General features: G+C 41.7%; 1 protein-coding gene across 1 annotated transcript in view; it reads left to right on the forward strand.

Moving 5' to 3' along the window:
• The first annotated feature begins 2,195 nt into the window (after positions 1-2,195).
• LOC109432939 (uncharacterized) overlaps positions 2,196-17,626 on the forward strand; it is a 36,217-nt gene continuing 20,786 nt past the window's right edge. Inside the window, exon 1 of the mRNA XM_062845162.1 lies at positions 2,196-2,543. Within this exon, the coding sequence (XP_062701146.1) occupies positions 2,520-2,543 (24 nt within the window). The 5' untranslated portion in view covers positions 2,196-2,519. The remainder of the gene's footprint in view (positions 2,544-17,626) is intronic.

Raw genomic sequence — 17,626 nt, forward strand, 5'->3', positions numbered from 1 at the left:
CTGGAGCAATTTCTGAGGAATATATGTAGGATTTCTCGAGGAACTCCTGGAAGAACTTTTGAGAAACTCCTGAAGGAATTACCGAGGATCTCCCGGAGGAATTCCCGAGGAATTCCTAAAATAATTCTCGAGGAATGAATGAATCCCCGAGGAACTCCTGGAGGAATTCCTGAGTAATTCCTATATGAATTCCCGAGAAACTCCTGGTGGAATTCCTGAGAAACTTCTGGGAAAATTTCCGAGGAACTCTTGGAGGATTTACCGAGAAAACCTTAAAGGAATTCCCGAGGAATTTGTTGATATCAGAGGCGTTTTATGGGGGGGGGGGGGGGGGGTGGTTGTAGATTCGTGTTAAGGCGTGGATCTCAGTTGTGCTTAAGGTGGCCTCTGAAAGGAAAAAGCTAGTCTTAGAGGCATTTCAGAGGGGTTTTGAAGAGCTTCACAAGCTCTCAGGAGATCTTTGCAGGCTTTCGGGGTGTTTCATATGGAGGAATCTCAGGGAGAGATTTCTCGAGGAATTCCGGGGAAACTTCCCAGAGGAATTCCAGGAGGAATCTCGGGAGAAATTCGTGTAGGAATCTCGGGAGGAATTTTTGGAGGAATTCCAGAAGTAATCTCGCTCACAATTCTAAGAGGAATCCCTGGAGTTATTGCTAGAAAAATCCCGGAAGGAATTCCTGGAGGTTTCGGGATTTCGGAGATATCCGAGAGGAATTCTTAGAGGAATCTCTGAAGAAATTCCTGGGGGCATCTCGGGAGTAATTCCCAGAGAAATTCCTGGAAGAATTCCGGAAGGTATTTTTCGAGGAATCCCTGGAGGAATGCCTTGAGGAATTCCTGGGGGAATCATGGGAGGAATTTCTAGACGATTTCCGGGAGGAATTTTAGAGGAATCCCTGGAGGAATTGCTGGAGGAATCTCGGGATGAATTGCTGGAGGGATCCCAGGAGGATTGCTGGAGGAACCCTGAAAAAAAATTCCTGCAGATATCCTTAGAAGGATTCTTGGAGGCATCTCGGGAGTAATTCGCTGAGAAATCCCGGGAAGAATTTTTGGACAAATCACTTGAGGAATTCCTGGGGGAATCACGGGAGAAACCCTGGCAGAAATCCCTGAACGAATTCCTGGAGGAATCCCGACAGGAACTTCTGATGGAATCACGAAAGGATATTCTCGGGTGCAAGCCCGTGCACAAGGGGGGGGGGGTTGGTTGTTACCACCCCCCCCCCCATTACCGACGCTTCATACACTAAGCGCCCCTCCGCCTTTTGCCGAAATCGGGAAAAACCTTGGCGCCACTTCTGTACACGGGCCTGCTCGGGTGATACTTGGGTGGAATTTCCGGTGAAATTCCTGGAGGGATTCCTGTAGGAATCCAGCAAAGAATTCCTGGGTGAATTCCTGGAGAAATCTAGGGAAGAATTCCTGTTGGAAACCCGGGGTATTTCCTGGAAGAAAACGAGTGCCTGGAGGAATCCCGTGATAATTCCTGGCAGAAATTCCAGAAGGAATTCCTGGAAGAACCCCGAAAGGAACTTCAGGGGGCATCCCGGGAGGAGTTGCTGGGGGGAATCCTGGGAGAAATCCGGGCAACAATTTATGAAAGAATTCCTGGAGGAACCTCCGAAGGAATTCCTAGAGAAATCTAGAGTGGAATTCCTGAAGGAATCCTGAGAGTAATTCCTGGAGGAACCCCGAAAGGAATTCCTGGAGGAATCCCGGTTGGAATCTCTAGAAGAGTCCTGATAGGAATTCCCAATGCAATTCCTGAAGGAATTTGTGGAGGAATCCCGCGAAGAAATTCTGAATAATTCTCAGGGTGAATTCATGGCGAAATCTCGGAAGGAATTCGTTGAGAAATCCCAGTGGGAATTCCTAGATGAATATCTGTGGGGCCTCCTGGAGGTTTAAGCCTGAAACCAAGCAAGACCATAGTGGGGGAGGAGGGTGGTACAAAGTTCAGGATAAAAGAGGACACGTGGTTTATGGACAGCTCCCAGTGGACCTCAAGATCACAAAATCGTCCGGTTTAACATTGACATCAAAAGTAATTAATAGTACGCCATAAAACTATTGCTCTTTTTTGCACAAATTACTCAGTGTATATTATAGCACAAAAACAAGTCGAATAAACGATTTATATCTTCGATATCTCTTTGCGATCGGGTCCCAGTTGGTGCGACTTCATGGTTCAATCTTAAAACTACCTAAGAGGCGGCCTGCATCTTTCGGCGGTCGCAGTCTGCGGAGTGGTGGCTGCCAAATGCTATATAGCGGACCGCCGCCCACGCCTGAAAACTCATTTCATCTTACGACCCCGAAACGCAAAGTTCTACTATCGCTAACCACTTGGACGCGGACCCGGTCGACTCTCCGACGCCGACGCGTGTGAATTGTTTTTTTTTTTTTGAAACGGTGCGGTGCTTGTTTTATTGGCGGATTGGGCCAGTCGCTACCTACCCTGTAACGAAGGGAAAAGTTTCCAAATATCGGTGCAGAAAAAGAAGATCGGCTAAACGATGGGATCTGTATCTCATCATAAGGTGAGCGCAGTTGAATTGGTTGTGATTTCATTAGTTTGTTTAGGGATAAGTGTAACAATAGTGGTCATAGTGCTTCTCAGTTTGAAAATATTCGGCATTTTGAAATTTTTGAAAACTTTAAAATTTTAAAATTTTCAAATATTTTCCATAAAGAGAACACTTACCACACAAAACGAACTCCATGGACCAGATACGGACCCCCTCACCAACTAGATGGCCCTAATTGGGCTACTCATCGCAGGTGATTGTGATTGTGCGCCATGCGCAATGCGCGCGCGCAAGTGATTGTTTGGTGTGCGGTATGCGCCGCCGCGGTTAATCAAGATCAGGAAAGTCAGCTGGGTGGAAAATCAGAAAACTCGGTGGCAGCTGGAAAGTGGGAAGACACGGTTGGAGGAAAAATGTGAACTAAAATATGATGGGCTCAAATAGACAGAAGACGAAACAAGAAGAGAAGAAGTGTTGTTGCAAAAGCACGTGGCTCGTGTCAAGATGGGTTTCAAGGGGTGAATTAACTGCGTTCCACGATCGTTAGTAAGACACGCACAAACATAAAGTGAACGCAGAACATGAATCGAGTTGTGGGGGTGGTGGTGTGGAAGATCTTTGTGAGACAATGTGGAAGAAGACTTGCAGTGTATGGAGCAATTAGCGGTACAGTAATTAAGCAAAATGAACTGATATAAAGTGGCTCAAAAATCAACCATGGTGTAATGACGTGAATGAAATTTTGGTAACGATTATATTTTGCATGTGATGCTTTGGGGAAATGGATTTTTGTGGCAAATACGTGGACGCAGCAAATAGAACAGGTTTGATCATTTTTGTTCCAAAACTTTCGTTTGAGGATACATTTATCTTCAATTATTTGGTAAGTAATGGCGATTTATTTCTCATTCACATGTTGCACAGTGGTCCAGATTTGAAAATACCTGGCAAAAATTGGTAAATCATAGTAGCCTGCTAGTTTTAGCCTATATGCGTGTATTGGAACATGATTTAGCGCTCAATTTCATTTTAAAGGCATTTTCATTTGAAAATTGATGTTTTTCATACAATTTTACTACACACATATCATCATGGCGCTATTGTTTTGGCAGCTCTTGGCACTTGCATTTTTCTTTAACCGATTCTGCATACATAAACGAGCATTTGAACGGGATCTCCCCGCGGGGAGTAGCGGGGAGCGATTTGTAAGACACTTTGAATTCAAACTGTAAGAATTTTTCGTACTAATGACATGTAATATCAATTTTAAAGCCAAAAGTGTTATTTTGATCTCTTGCTCCATTGCAGATGTCTGATATACACAAGAACTTACAAATAAACTTTTGAAAGCAATTGTATTACTTATATCAATAGACTTTTGAAGTGGTTGAACTTGTTTGTGTTCTTTATCAAAAATTCAGCACTTTTTTCATCAGCAGCTATTCAGTGCTGTAACAAGATACAAAATCAATATTTCCAATTTTTCCAAACGCCAGTTAGTGCTCCTGGTATTATGAATGAATGCTCAATAAACTGTATCCCATATAAGACATGTTCAAAAATTGAGTTAAGGACAGACTTGTTAGAATTCCAATATGGCCGCCACAATGGCCGACTTTGGCACCTACTCACGATTTTGAGGGCACAAATCTCTTCGTTAACAAAACCAACGCACCTGAGCTTCTTATTTGAAGCTTATTACGAGTGAGCAAGAACAAAATAATAAAATGCATTGTTGTTTGAAGCTTGCTTTTTGAGATTTGTGCGTCTGAAGTTTTGATGCACTGTTGAACCGGGATTTCAAGACGTTTGTCCTTAAAAAAATCAGGTAAATTTGAAGAAAACAGTGTTTGATTATTTGAATTAAAAAACTCGAATTCTATTAGGAAGCCATTTTGAAAGGACTTCAAAAAAAATCAAAGGGATATAATTTTCAAGCTTGAGCAAACTGAAACAATCCCTTTTTAATCAGAAAAATTAAGACGAAAATGGTTTATTGGATTGAACTGATGTTTTTGAGGGCTTATAGAAAAAAAAAACCCGGATTGATCCACCTAGTGGTGATAGTGCCTTTCTCGTCGAATATGTACTCATGACGTTTCCGTTGACGTGAGCTGAAATGTTCCTGAATCATGACAATACTTTACTTAGAATTTTATCAGAGCCATCATTGAATTGACTTTAAACTTATTGAGCAGAGCTGAAAAATATCAGACCTTTCAGTTGATAGCTTGACCTGAGACAAAAAAAAAAATTAGGCCACTTCCGGAGGGAGCCCGGAACCGGTTCCGGAGCACCACCGGTTGTGTTAAATATGGTCTTAAACTATTTTTTACTAACCATTCATCAGGTCGCCTAAGGAGCCGCGATTTGAAGTGTCGCATGCATGGGTTCGGTTCACTTTTATATTTGGCCACATCTGGCGGGACATACGGAACCGGTTCCGGAGCACTACCGGTAGAATCTTAGGTTGTCTGAGACTATTTTCTTGCTTATCATTCATCAAGTTATTGAAAAAGCCGCATGCCTGGGTTTGCTTCACTGTTATATTTGGCCACTGCAGGCGGGACCTCCGGAACCGGTTTTGGAACAGCGGTAGTTTCATATGTGATCTGAGACCATTTTCTTGCTAACCGTTCATCAGGTTATCGCAAAGGGCGCGATTTGACGTGTCGCTTGCATGGGTTTGTTTCATTTTTATATTTGTCCACTTCCGGCGGGACGCCCGGAACCGGTTCAGGAACACTACCGGTTCAGATATGATCTGAGACTATTTTCCTGTTAACCGTTCATCAGGTTATTGAAAAAGCTGCGATTTGATGAGTCGCATGTATGGGTTTGGTTCACTTTTATATTTGGCCACTTCTGGTGGGACCTTCAGAACCGGTTCCGGATCATTACCGGTTCAGATATGGTCTTAGTCAATTTTCTTGCTTACCGTTCATCATATTATCGAAAATGCCGTGGTTTGATGTGTCGCATGCGAGGGTTTGTTACATTTTCATATCTAGCCCCTTCCTGGGGTACCGATCCGGAACGCCTAAATGGCCATAATTCCGGAACGGCTTGACCGATCCGAACAATTTTCAATAGCAAACAATGGGACCAGATTCCGCGTCGAATGAACCGTCGGTCATTAAAATCGGTTGAGATTTACTGCCGAAAAGTGACGTGAGTTCGTTTGTACACATACACACATACATACATACATACACACACACACATACACACACACAGAGACATCACCTCAATTCGTCGAGCTGAGATGATTGGTATATGTGACTCGAATCTCCGGGCCTCCTATCAAAAAGTCATTTTTGGAGTGAACATATAGCTTTTTCAGTACACTTAGTGTACGAGAAAGGCAAAAATACACTGAAAGAAATATTCATCGTGGGTTTATGTTGGATGTCATATAATAAAAAATCTCATAAACCTAAGCCTTTTTATTGTACGATTCCTTTGATAAAAGCTGTCTTTTAGCCAAGGCAAAATTGGATGCCTATTCACATATTTTGGGTATTGATTTTTTAAACAACGGGTAGGTTTTTAGAATCGGTTTCCATACATAGTTAAAAGAAGGGTTAAGGCATCTTCTGGATTTGATAGAAAATGTTTTCCAGTTTTACGAAAACCATTTCTAAACAAAATTTTGAAAACTGTAGTTTCTGGAAAACTGATAAACATTTAATGAATGAATGAAGATAGCAATCGATTTTGAAAATATTGTTTTATAATTTAATAAAATTAATTACTTAATTACTAATTTAATAAACCAAAAAATGAACAAATTAACAAAAACAAGTAAAAGTAAAAGTAAACAAGTAAAAAGAGAGAATATTTGATATTTATGATACCGAAAACCCATATAGCCGAGGCGGTAAACGCACGGGTATTCAGCATGACCATGCTGAGGGTGACGGGTTCGATTCCCGGTCGGTCCAGGATCTTTTCGTAAAGGAAATTTCCTTGACTTCCTTGGACATAGAGTATCTTCGTGCCTGCCACACGATATACGCATGCAAAATGGTCATTGGCAGAGGAAGCTCTCAGTTAATAACTGTGGAGGAAGTGCTCATAGAACACTAAGCTGAGAAGCAGGCTTTGTCCCAGTGAGGACGTTACGCCAAGAAGAGAGAGAGAGATACCGAAAACCGAATTAACATAAAATTTCCTTATAATAGTTATTTATGTAACGAGTTGCAAAAAGTTGTATTTTTCAGCACGAGTGGTACATTTATCCAACGAGGCTTGCCGAGTTGGATAAATACGAAGAGTGCTGAAAAAACAAGTTTTGCAACGAGTTCCATACAAAATTTTATGCAATGACTTCTTTTCATAATGCAACTCATTTGAGTTGCATAATGTTCATAATGCAACTCAACTGAGTTGCATTATGAACATTATACAACTATTTTTCATTATGCAATTCATTTTAGTTGCATAATGGACCAGTTCGGAAATATTGGCCATTATGATACCAAAATGAGTTAGATAAAGTATAAATTATGATACTGAATTGCATAAAACATTTTTATTTGTTATTTGTATTTTGAAATGCCGAATATCGGTTTATGAGTACCTACCGAAATTTGCACAGCCGAGTTGTCAGCTAAATGTTTTCATGAGATCTCAGCTTATAAATGCCGAGAATCAGTATAACACGCCTTGTTGCAACCCATCATCTTGTTAGCTGAGCCTGGGTTAAAATTCAAAAAACCGAGATTTGCACTCCGGAAATAAAACTGAGTGCAAAAACTTCGGTTATCCATGAACTTGTACAAGTACCCAACTAACATTTTTGCTGGATAAAAGCTTAAGAGAGCTTTCTTCCGAATGCGTTTGCTACATACGCTCTTATACAGCTACTTTTGTTAGTAGGGTAAGCGCCTTAAGAAGTACAAGCGCAATAAATGGATTGTTGTTACATCACTGATACTGTGCAATATCCAACAGGTCCTTGGAACATAGTTTTAAAGAAACGTAGTTTTCAACGATATTCTAGGACCTGCAAGATCTTTCGCTAGTGCAGGCCTGAAAATCTACGAGCGTAATCAATTAATTGTTGCTACAAAACTGATGTGGTGTAACATCCTTCAGATCCATGGAGCAAGGTCCTGTAGAAAACGACTTTCCAAAGATATTCTAGGCCCTTCAAGAACTCCTGCAAGTAAAGAATTTAAGATCTTCAAGCGTAATAAATGGATTTTTGTTACACTACTGATACGGTGTTACATCCTACAAGCCCATGGAGTATAGTTCCATTACTTACCTTACCGATCAGGCTAAGGCCGGGGTGGCCTCTGCTGCACATAGAAGCCCTCTCCATTCCACTCGGTCCATGGCTATTTGTCTCCAGTTCCGCACTCTGCGTAGGGTCCGCAGATCGTCCTCCACTTGGTCGACCCACCTAGCTCGCTGCGCTCGACGTCTTCTTGTACCGGTCGGATGACTCTCGAGAACCATTTTAGTCGAGTTGCTATCCGACATCCTGATGACGTGACCCGCCCATCGTAGCCTCCCGATTTTCGCGGTGTGGAGGATGGTTGGTTCCCTTAGCAGCTGATGCAGCTCGTGGTTTATTCGCCTTCTCCAATTCCCGTCTTCCATCTGCACTCCGCCGTAAATGGTACGCAACACCTTCCGTTCGAAAACTCCAAGGGCGCGTTGATCCTCTGCACGTAGGGTCCATGTTTCGTGCCCATAGAAGACGAACGGTCTAATCAGCGTTTTGTAGATGGTTAACTTCGTGTTACGGCGAACTTTATTCGATCGTAGAGTTCTGCGGAGTCCAAAGTAAGAACGATTTCCTGCCACAATGCGCCTCTGAATTTCTCTGCTGGTGTCGTTATCGGCGGTCACCAGTGAGCCCAAGTACACGAATTCTTCAATCGCTTCGATTTCATCACCGTCAATATAAATTCGGGGTGGCGGGCGCGGAGATTCTTCCCTGGAGCCCTTTGCCATCATGACCTTTGTCTTCGACACATTAATGACTAATCCGATTCGCCTGGCTTCACTTTAGTCGGATGTACGTTTCCGCCATCGTCTCAAATTTACGAGCAAGGAGCAATAATATCAAGATCGTCAGCGAAACCAAGCAGCTGAACGGACTTCGTGAAAATCGTCCCACTTGTGTTTATTCCCGCTCCCCTTATTACACCCTCTAACGCAATGTTGAACAGCAAGCACGAAAGACCATCACCTTGCCGTAACCCTCTGCGAGATCCGAAGGGACTCGAGAGTGTCCCTGATTCTCGAACTACGCACATCACTCGATCCATCGTCGCCTTGATCAATCGTATCAGTTTATCCGGGAATCCGTATTCGTGCATAATCTGCCATAGCTGTTCTCGATCGATTGTATCATACGTCGATTTGAAATCGATGAACAAGTGATGTGTGGGCACGTTGTATTCGTGGCATTTCTGCCACACTTGGCGGATGGCGAACATCTGGTCCGTTGTAGCGCGTTCACCCATAAATCCAGCCTGATATTGCTGCACGAACTCTCTTGCAATCGGCGATAGACGGCGGCATAAAATTTGAGAGAGTATCTTGTAGGCAGCGCTCAGTAGTGGGATCGCGCGGTAGCTCCCGCAATCCAACTTGTCGCCCTTTTTGTAGATGGGACACACGATACCTTTCATCCATTCTTTCGGTAATACTTCCTTCTCCCAAATCTTGGTAATGACCCAATGTAGTGCTCTCACCAGTGCTTCTCCACCGTATTTTAGAAGCTCGCTTGGTAGTTGATCTGCTCCAGCGGCTTTGTTGTTTTTCAACCGGCCAACCTCCTCCTCAATCTCTTGGTGGTCAGGGGCCGGGAGTCTTTCGTCCTGTGCACATATTCCAAGATCTGTTACAACGCCACCTTCGATACTTGCAACGTTGACATTGAGGTGCTCATCGTAATGTTCCCGCCACCTCTCGTCCACCTCACGCTCGCTCGTGAGAATATTCCCGGGATTATCTCGGCACATGTCGGCTTGTGGCACAAAGCCTCTGCGCGAGCGGTTCAGCTTCTCGTAGAACTTTCGTGTGTCCTTAGCGCGGTACAGCTCTTCCATCGCTTCGCGATCTCGTTCTTCCTGCTGGCGCTTCTTCATCCGGAAGACTGAGTTCTGCCTGTTCCGCGCCTGTCTCTAACGTACCTCATTCGCTCCCGTACGGTGTTGCAGCATTCTCGCCCATGCTACATTCTTCTCGTTTTTCAATTGTTCACATTCACCATCGTACCAGTCGTTTCTGTGATTCGGAGTCGCGAAGCCTATCCCAGGTAACAATTTGATGTTGATTAAGCGCTTCTCTAACTTATGCTAATCAGCCTTAATTTGAACAAAAGCTGAGCAAAAGAACTGTAAACATTTGTTCAGCTCTTATACACCCAATTTTGGTGATTTTATCCAACCATAGGTTGATTTGAGCTCTCCATGAAGCTGGATTAAGGTTGAAGAAGCGCTCATATCCGAGCGAAGAACGCTTTTCAGCCTTCATTCAGCAAATGGGAATGATTTATGATTCTATTTATAGAACAGACAAGGATTAGTCGAAGCTTTAGAGTCGCTTATTCATCTTCAGTTCAGCAATTCATCATCATTTATGCAGCACTACCAAATAAAAAAAAATCAGAATAAGTCCCACAGAATTTAAGCCAGAATTGCCAGGACTCTTGGTCTAGATGTAGAATAGTAATTCATAGTTGCTGAAATTGAAATATATAAATGTTGATTATAATTGAGAATCGATCTTCGGTGCACTGATTCATAGTCACTTACCTTAGCATCTGCTCTACCTGAAATGGTACGAGCTTAGTGATTTGTGAAAGAACAACCTATACCGTCATGTCTGAATAAAGGTTGAACAATTTTGAACAAGGGCTGTGTTGAGGTTGAATAAGCGGTGAAAGTGCTTTGTTACGAATGCATGGACTAGCTGTCAAATCATCATTGTTTTGTTTACAGTTCAGAGCTCCCCGCTTCGCTTATCGCAAAACACCGCTGCAGTCAGAGAAAATGAACAGAAATACAGGTAAATATTCATAATTAATATTCCACGGTGTGGATAACAAGTATCTGTTATCTTGTAACTCAGCCCCATAGATAGTTTTGTTACTTGTAACTCAGCCCCATAGACAGGCTTGATAATCCTCCTCGAAATCAAAAGAGTTTTGCCACATGCTCTAGAGCGGTGTTTTGCTTTTGCCTCGTCGCGAGGGAGCGAACGAACCCCAAACAGAGAGGCAATAAAAACTGAGCGAGGAAGAGGGGAACGAAAAAAGAGTCGATGATTATTTCGGGTTTTTGAGTGCGATTTTCGCCTCGAGAGTCTTTCTTTGTATGGGAGTGGAACTCGCGAGAGCTTTTTGAGTGTGAGTGGACGTGAGAAACACAACAAGAAATTATGAGTGTTGGACGAACTCCTCGCTGCGCGGCAAGCTCGCGCTCGATGCTGTTGAGGATTTGCGTTGTGATTTCTGAGTTTTATGTTCACTCCTCAGAAAATCGCCAAAATCGCTTCCTCATTTTCTCGCGAGGGAGTTTCTGTCAAGCCTGCCCATAGATAGTTTTGAAATCCTCAATATACTTCTCAAACATCAGTTGAGCAAAACAATCAGTTGAGCAGTTTTTCGATGTTGTTTATGAGCATCAGTTGAACAAATAGTTACTGCAACAAATAACAGCAAGAAATGCTTATAAACACGCTCATTTAGAATATCTTTCAAGACAACAATCCCTACGTTATTAAGAAAATTTCTCCATTCTACTCCCTTCTGAAATGATAAGCACTTCATTCCTCTCATAGATCGATGAATTTCTGATGGAAGTTGGGTATTTATGAGGGAAGTTGTTAATTTTTCAATGTCCCGAGCACACAGTTTTCCTTCGTATCCGAGACTTCCATCTCGCCATCCAATTAGATACCGTTTCATAATTCCAAACTCAAGCAAATGAAGGGAATCTGCTACCCCAAAATCCTTAATCATGTCGAAACCAGGTACTTTCAAAATTGGAGAATTGGAGACGACAAAGTCCTTGACAAAATCCTATTCTTTATTTTCAGAAAATATATATATTTTTTAATTTCTTTTTATTTGTGAATTTTAACTTAGGCTAATTCTTCACACCCAGAAAGTATGGTCTTCAACACTTTTTTATATTTCTCACGTCTTTTTTTTTAATTGCGGTAATAAGTATCATTCATTTTGAATGTTATTTTTGATTTACAATCCATTTTTGTGAGTTATTATGATCCGCACAATTTCTCACTGATGGTTTGTTATTATCATTAAAGGCTGAATAAAAGAGTCCTAGCGCATAACTTTTAATATTGTAGAAAGGCTGGATAAATGGATATAGAGAAGTTGGATAATCTTCTATTGAGAATCATATTCATCAAACTTTGATAAGCTGAACAAAAGATGCTTTGTGAACTCAACAAGCTACTTTTCAACTAGGTGTTCAGCTTTCGACTTATTCAGCTATTGGCACCATTAACCAACCATTGTTCAGCATTGACTCTCACTGTTCAGCTACTATTGTTACTTGGGAGTGCTGTAGCTGATCCAGCCATCTTCAAGTGTAGCTGCGCCAAGCTGCTCTTCTATTGGTAGGGCCACTGCTAACTGCTGCGTGTAGTCTTGAGCCACTTTTACGTTACGCAGCTGCTCGATGTTTAGCCGCGGCGTTCGACTTCGACGCGTGGTGATATCTGTCGAAAGTTTTGAGCGCAGGCATACAGCGACTTAGTAGTGATCCGAATCTATTTTCGCACTGCGGTATGTGCGGACGTTGGTTATATCCGAGAAGAATTTACCGTCGATTAGAACGTAGTCGATTTGGTTTTCTGTTTGATGGTCGGGTGATCTCCAGGTAGCTTTGTGGATATCTTTGCGAAGGAAGAGTTTACGCATCGCTGGCCGTTATCATTTGATACGGCGTGCAGGCTGTTACGCCCGATTTCCGGTCTGTATTTTTTTTTCCCTTCCTATCTGCGCGTTCATGTTGCCGACAACGATTTTCACGTCACGCGGCGATCGACCATCGTATGTTTGTTCTAACTGCGCGTAGAACGCTTCTTTCTCGTCATCAGGTCTTTCTTCATGTGGGCAGTGGACGTTGATGATGCTGTAGTTGAAGAAACGGCCCTTAACTCTTAACATGCACATCCTTGCTTTGATCGGCTGCCACCCGATCACACGTTGCCGCATCTTGCCCAACAATATAAATCCTGTTCCCAGTTCATTGGTGGTGCCACAGCTCTGGTAGAAGGTAGCCGCTCGATGCCCGCTTTTCCACGCTTTCTGTCCAGTCCAACAAAGTTCCTGCAACGCCACGATGTCGAAGTATGTAGTTGTAGGGATGTATTTCGTCGTAAATTATCCTATCAAATCCTGCGAAACCTGGTGAATTACAATTCCATGTTCTAAATTTCCAATCATAGTCCTTATTTTGTCGCGTGGGTCTTTGCCGATTGTATCGAGTCGTATTTTCTACTACGTTATTCGCAATGGGGATTTTTACGGGTGGCTTATTGGGCCTACGCCAACATTCCTGTCTCACCGGAGGGCCATCGTGCCAGTTCTGTTTAACGACCTAACCAACACTGGGACGACCACGCTGATGGGGCTACCACCTTGGATTTAGCTGGGCGTGGTGTAGCGTTTCTTACTCAGCCGCTGGATGCCAGAACAGACGCTGTTTGAGCCGTACCTCCTTGGTGAACAGACACTCGGATCGTATCTCCTCAATCTAGCTGAAGTCAGAAGGACAATAGTGCCCAGGCTGCACTACCAGCTAAGCACACAACTCTTAGCTGGCGGTCTTTGTCATCGCTTGATCCGTGGAAGCATGAGATAGACACTTGTGAGGACCAGAGCTATGTATGTTGGACGCTCTCCTTATCGACTCACCGTTTTGCAGACCAGTCAAATATACAATACACGATAAACAGCTATCGTTTAACGAGTCTTTATAGTTGACCATATTCCTGCTTGTTGCGACATTTTCCAACAACTCACAAGGTCTTGGTAACCCCCAACTTGTCCTTCAAATGAATTAAAACTCTCCAATGCATGAAATGTCACCTTTCCGTCATCGCCAAACGATGTCATCGCATTAAGTCATTTTTCCGCTTCACATCCCCCGCATCAAGCTTACCAAAGCGTCGATTTCAACAGTTCACATTCCGCAATCACAGCCCTGGTAATGAAACGCTCACAAATCCACCCGCACTTTTCATCACCTCCACAGAAAACCATCACCTGCCAACACACTAGTTCGTTTTCCTCAACCTCTTATCACCGCTCTAGCATCAAATCTGATCTCACCCCGGTAGACCTCGCCACCAGTCAGCCGCCGGCCAAGCAGCTTCATCAATTAGCACACAAATTACCGCCCTCGTTACTCGCGATTTACCCGCGCGGATGGGCGATTACTAAAACAAATATGGCGAAAATGTTTTCTGCAGCGCACCCCGAACGCTTCCTCTCACCGACGGCGGCGACGCGACGGTCATGATTAGCCAGCCATATGAGCGAGAGGCAGATGGGTGCTTGCTTGATGTTGCGCCAGACGGCGTGGCGTCCAACCGATAAATTTTCACGCCAACTCATAAAAACCACCCACTCACAAAAACAGTGCAGACCCATCTGCTTGCGTGGGTCGTGCGTGTGCCGTTTCACTCTCAGCGCCGGCGGGGCCTTTTAAACGGGGTGATGATGGCTGGTGGAAAACTAGTCCATTTCATGCGCGGATTATTGTGGGAAATGCGTTCATTTAGGCTTTTTGACTTTAGGTCAGGGAAGTAGAGAATCGCTCTTTTGTAAGGCACGAGCAATTCACATCACAATCCCTGTCTCTGCAATAATCTGGATGCAAGCATACGGTGGTTCTGTCACATTCGTCAGAAAACCAGTGATGTCATTGTAAAATCAGAAATGGCGCCAATATTGTTCCGATTTTTTTCTATAATTATCGTGTCCCTTTCTTGCAGGCATTGCTTTAATGGTTTCAGCAAGGATTCTTCCAAAGGTTTCTCCGAAATAGAGGTGTGCGCCGCCGCGCCACGCCGCACAGTGGGATCATTCTGAAAAAAAGATGATCAAAACCTCTAAGAGCTGTTAGATGACATTTTAGCATGTAGGTGTCTTTGGAAGATATCTTCAGAAAAATCTTCTCTGTTTTCATGCATACTCACTGCATGGTAAAACTGTAGGGTGAACCCGAGCAAAAACATATTTTTTCAAAATATTTTTTATAGGGTAGATGTCTTCAGCAAAGTTGTAGAACAAGTAATTTTAAGTATCTTTGCTGATGACATCATATAGTTTGGACTTCATTGTTAGGGAGAAAATATGAAAGTTTAAAAAACAAGCTCAAAATCAGTTTTTTGAACTTTTCCATGATTATATCGTAAAATTTCAACGTAATATGTTCTACAAGTTTGTAGGTACTACTGGAATACACTATCTTGCCGAAGACACCAACTCTGTAAAATTGAAAACTGCTCTAGCAAACCCATTTTTTTTGAATTTTTTTCACTATTTTCACTATTGAATATTTTTTGAATAGGCACTTTTTGGCAGCCGTGCTATCAAAATTGCAATGCTTTATCATGTCCAGAATAGACCAAAAGTGACTTAACAATCGGGTCTGATAAGGCACTTTGATTTCTGATGCTATTTTAATAGTCATTTTTCAAAGAAAATATTCACAAATTTCATACAAATCATTGATTACAAACTGAAAACTCACGAAAACTTTTCGGCATTAATATTTGTTAATCAAAATAGTATTCTTGTTGAAATAGTCTACATTTCTAACACTGTGGTTGCTCCTCTCCTCTTCTCTTCTTGGCGTAACGTCCTCACTGGGACAAAGCCTGCTTCTCAGCTTAGTGTTCTATGAGCACTTCCACAGTTATTAACTGAGAGCTTCCTCTGCCAATGACCATTTTGCATGTATATATCGTGTGGCAGGCACGAAGATACTCTATGCCCAAGGAAGTCAAGGAAATTTCCTTTACGAAAAGATCCAGGACCGACCGGGAATCGAACCCGTCACCCTCAGCATGGTCATGCTGAATACCCGTGCGTTTACCGCCTCGGCTATATGGGCCCTGTGGACACTGTGGTTGCCTTTACATTGAATATCCGACAAAAAATATCGCTTTTTAAATTTTTAGATGAGTTAAAAACTCACTATTGAATATTTTTTGCGTAGGCACTTTTTGGCAGCCGTGCTGTAAAAATTTCTATGGTTCATTATGTTCAGAATAGACCAAAATTGACTTAACAATCAGGTCTGATAAGGCACTTTGATATCTGAAGCTATTTTAATAGCAATTTTCAAAGAAAATATTCACAAATCTCATACAACCTTTCGATATTATTTTTAGCTGATCCAAGTAGTAATTCTAAATAAAAAAAAACAAGCCTAATAAATGTAGACTATTTCAACTGTTAGTGTCATTTATTTTGAACTACAAATTTTGAAAGAGGGAAAAGCTTCTTTGAGTGATTTCCTCATCTACGAAATCTTTCTCAAAAAGGCACAAAACCTTTTTATATTTTCAAAAAATCGTTTTAATATAAACTTAAAACTAAAGGCTCCTCCGGAAAAGTATCCATAATCGAGCCGTTATCTTGATGCGGATTTGTCAAGGGATGAACCAAGATAATATGTCTACGACGAAGGAATTTTGAAAATCATGGACAGGAATCGACCTAACGGACGCAGTTCTTGAAAACTGGATAAAATAAATTTTAAAGAGTATCATACAGCATAACCAATTTCAATAAAATATCTGTAAAGAATTTTCATCATGACGTAAGATTTACAACCTAGAATATCTCTAACAGATATTGGCTATTTCAATGTGATGTAACAATGTTTCACTCGTTTTATTTTATTTTCAACACAAAACTTGTAGAGGCATTCATTATATTTTCGCCTTTTTAGTTTTTTAACCGAAGTTATAAAGTTAACATAGCAAATGAAAAAAAAAAATGTTATCATTGTTTTGGTTGATTGATTAATGTATGTATTTTAACATAAACAAATGCATTGGGAATTACAATAAAAAAATAGATAAAATACACAGTTTTTAATTGGTGTTAAAAACTCATCTAAAAATCTAAAAAGCTATATTTTTTGTCGTATTTTCAATGTAAAGTCAACCACAGTGTTAGAAATGTAGACTATTTCAACAAGAATACTATTTGGATTTACAAATATTATTGTCGAAAAGTTTTCGTGAGTTTTCAGTTTGTATTAATTGATTTGTATGAAATATGTGAATATTTTCTTTGAAAAATGACTATTAAAATAGCATCAGAAATCAAAGTGCCTTATCAGACCCGATTGTTAAGTCACTTTTGGTCTATCCTGGGCATGATGAAGCATTGAAATTTTGATAGCACGGCTGCCAAAAAGTGCCTATTCAAAAAATATTAAATTGTGAAAATAGTGAAAAATTTTCAAAAAAATGGTTTACTGGAGCAATTTTTAATTTTACAGAGTTGGTGTCTTCGACAAGATAGTGTATTCCAGTAGTATCTACAAACTTGTAGAACATATCACGTTGAAATTTTACGATATAATCATGGAAAATGAGCATGAGCATGAGCAATGAGCATAGATGACCGCACAATTCGTAGTTGCTACTCCGTGATTGACCAGAGCAATCAAAATTGCACAAGGAACCAATGAATAGGGCTTGGGACTAGCTTACTATTCTCAATGTACACAGTTCGAGAGCTCTCAACTTTAATAAGGTCAATAACGGCGCCGGCCACGTCCTTACGGTCATCGAGGATGGGAGGGAATGTTAGTAAGACAAACGTTGTTATAAAGACCGCGAATCGCTGCATCTCCACGTTTGTCTCAGGAAGGAATTTTTTGTTAGTAGGGTCAGGTACATTGTCAGTCCGGGAGTCACCTATGGTTGGTGATATGATTTGACAATGGATGAATATACACAAACCGCCGTTAACAACCGACCACTTTTCGACGCAAAAACTAGCCAAAAAGAAAATCCTATCGCGCGTCTCCACCCCACTAGGGAGCAGAAACCTTTAGTCTATTCCACACAGA

The sequence above is a fragment of the Aedes albopictus genome, chromosome 1 (genome assembly GCF_035046485.1).
Source record: "Aedes albopictus strain Foshan chromosome 1, AalbF5, whole genome shotgun sequence".
Lineage (NCBI taxonomy): Eukaryota > Metazoa > Arthropoda > Insecta > Diptera > Culicidae > Aedes > Aedes albopictus.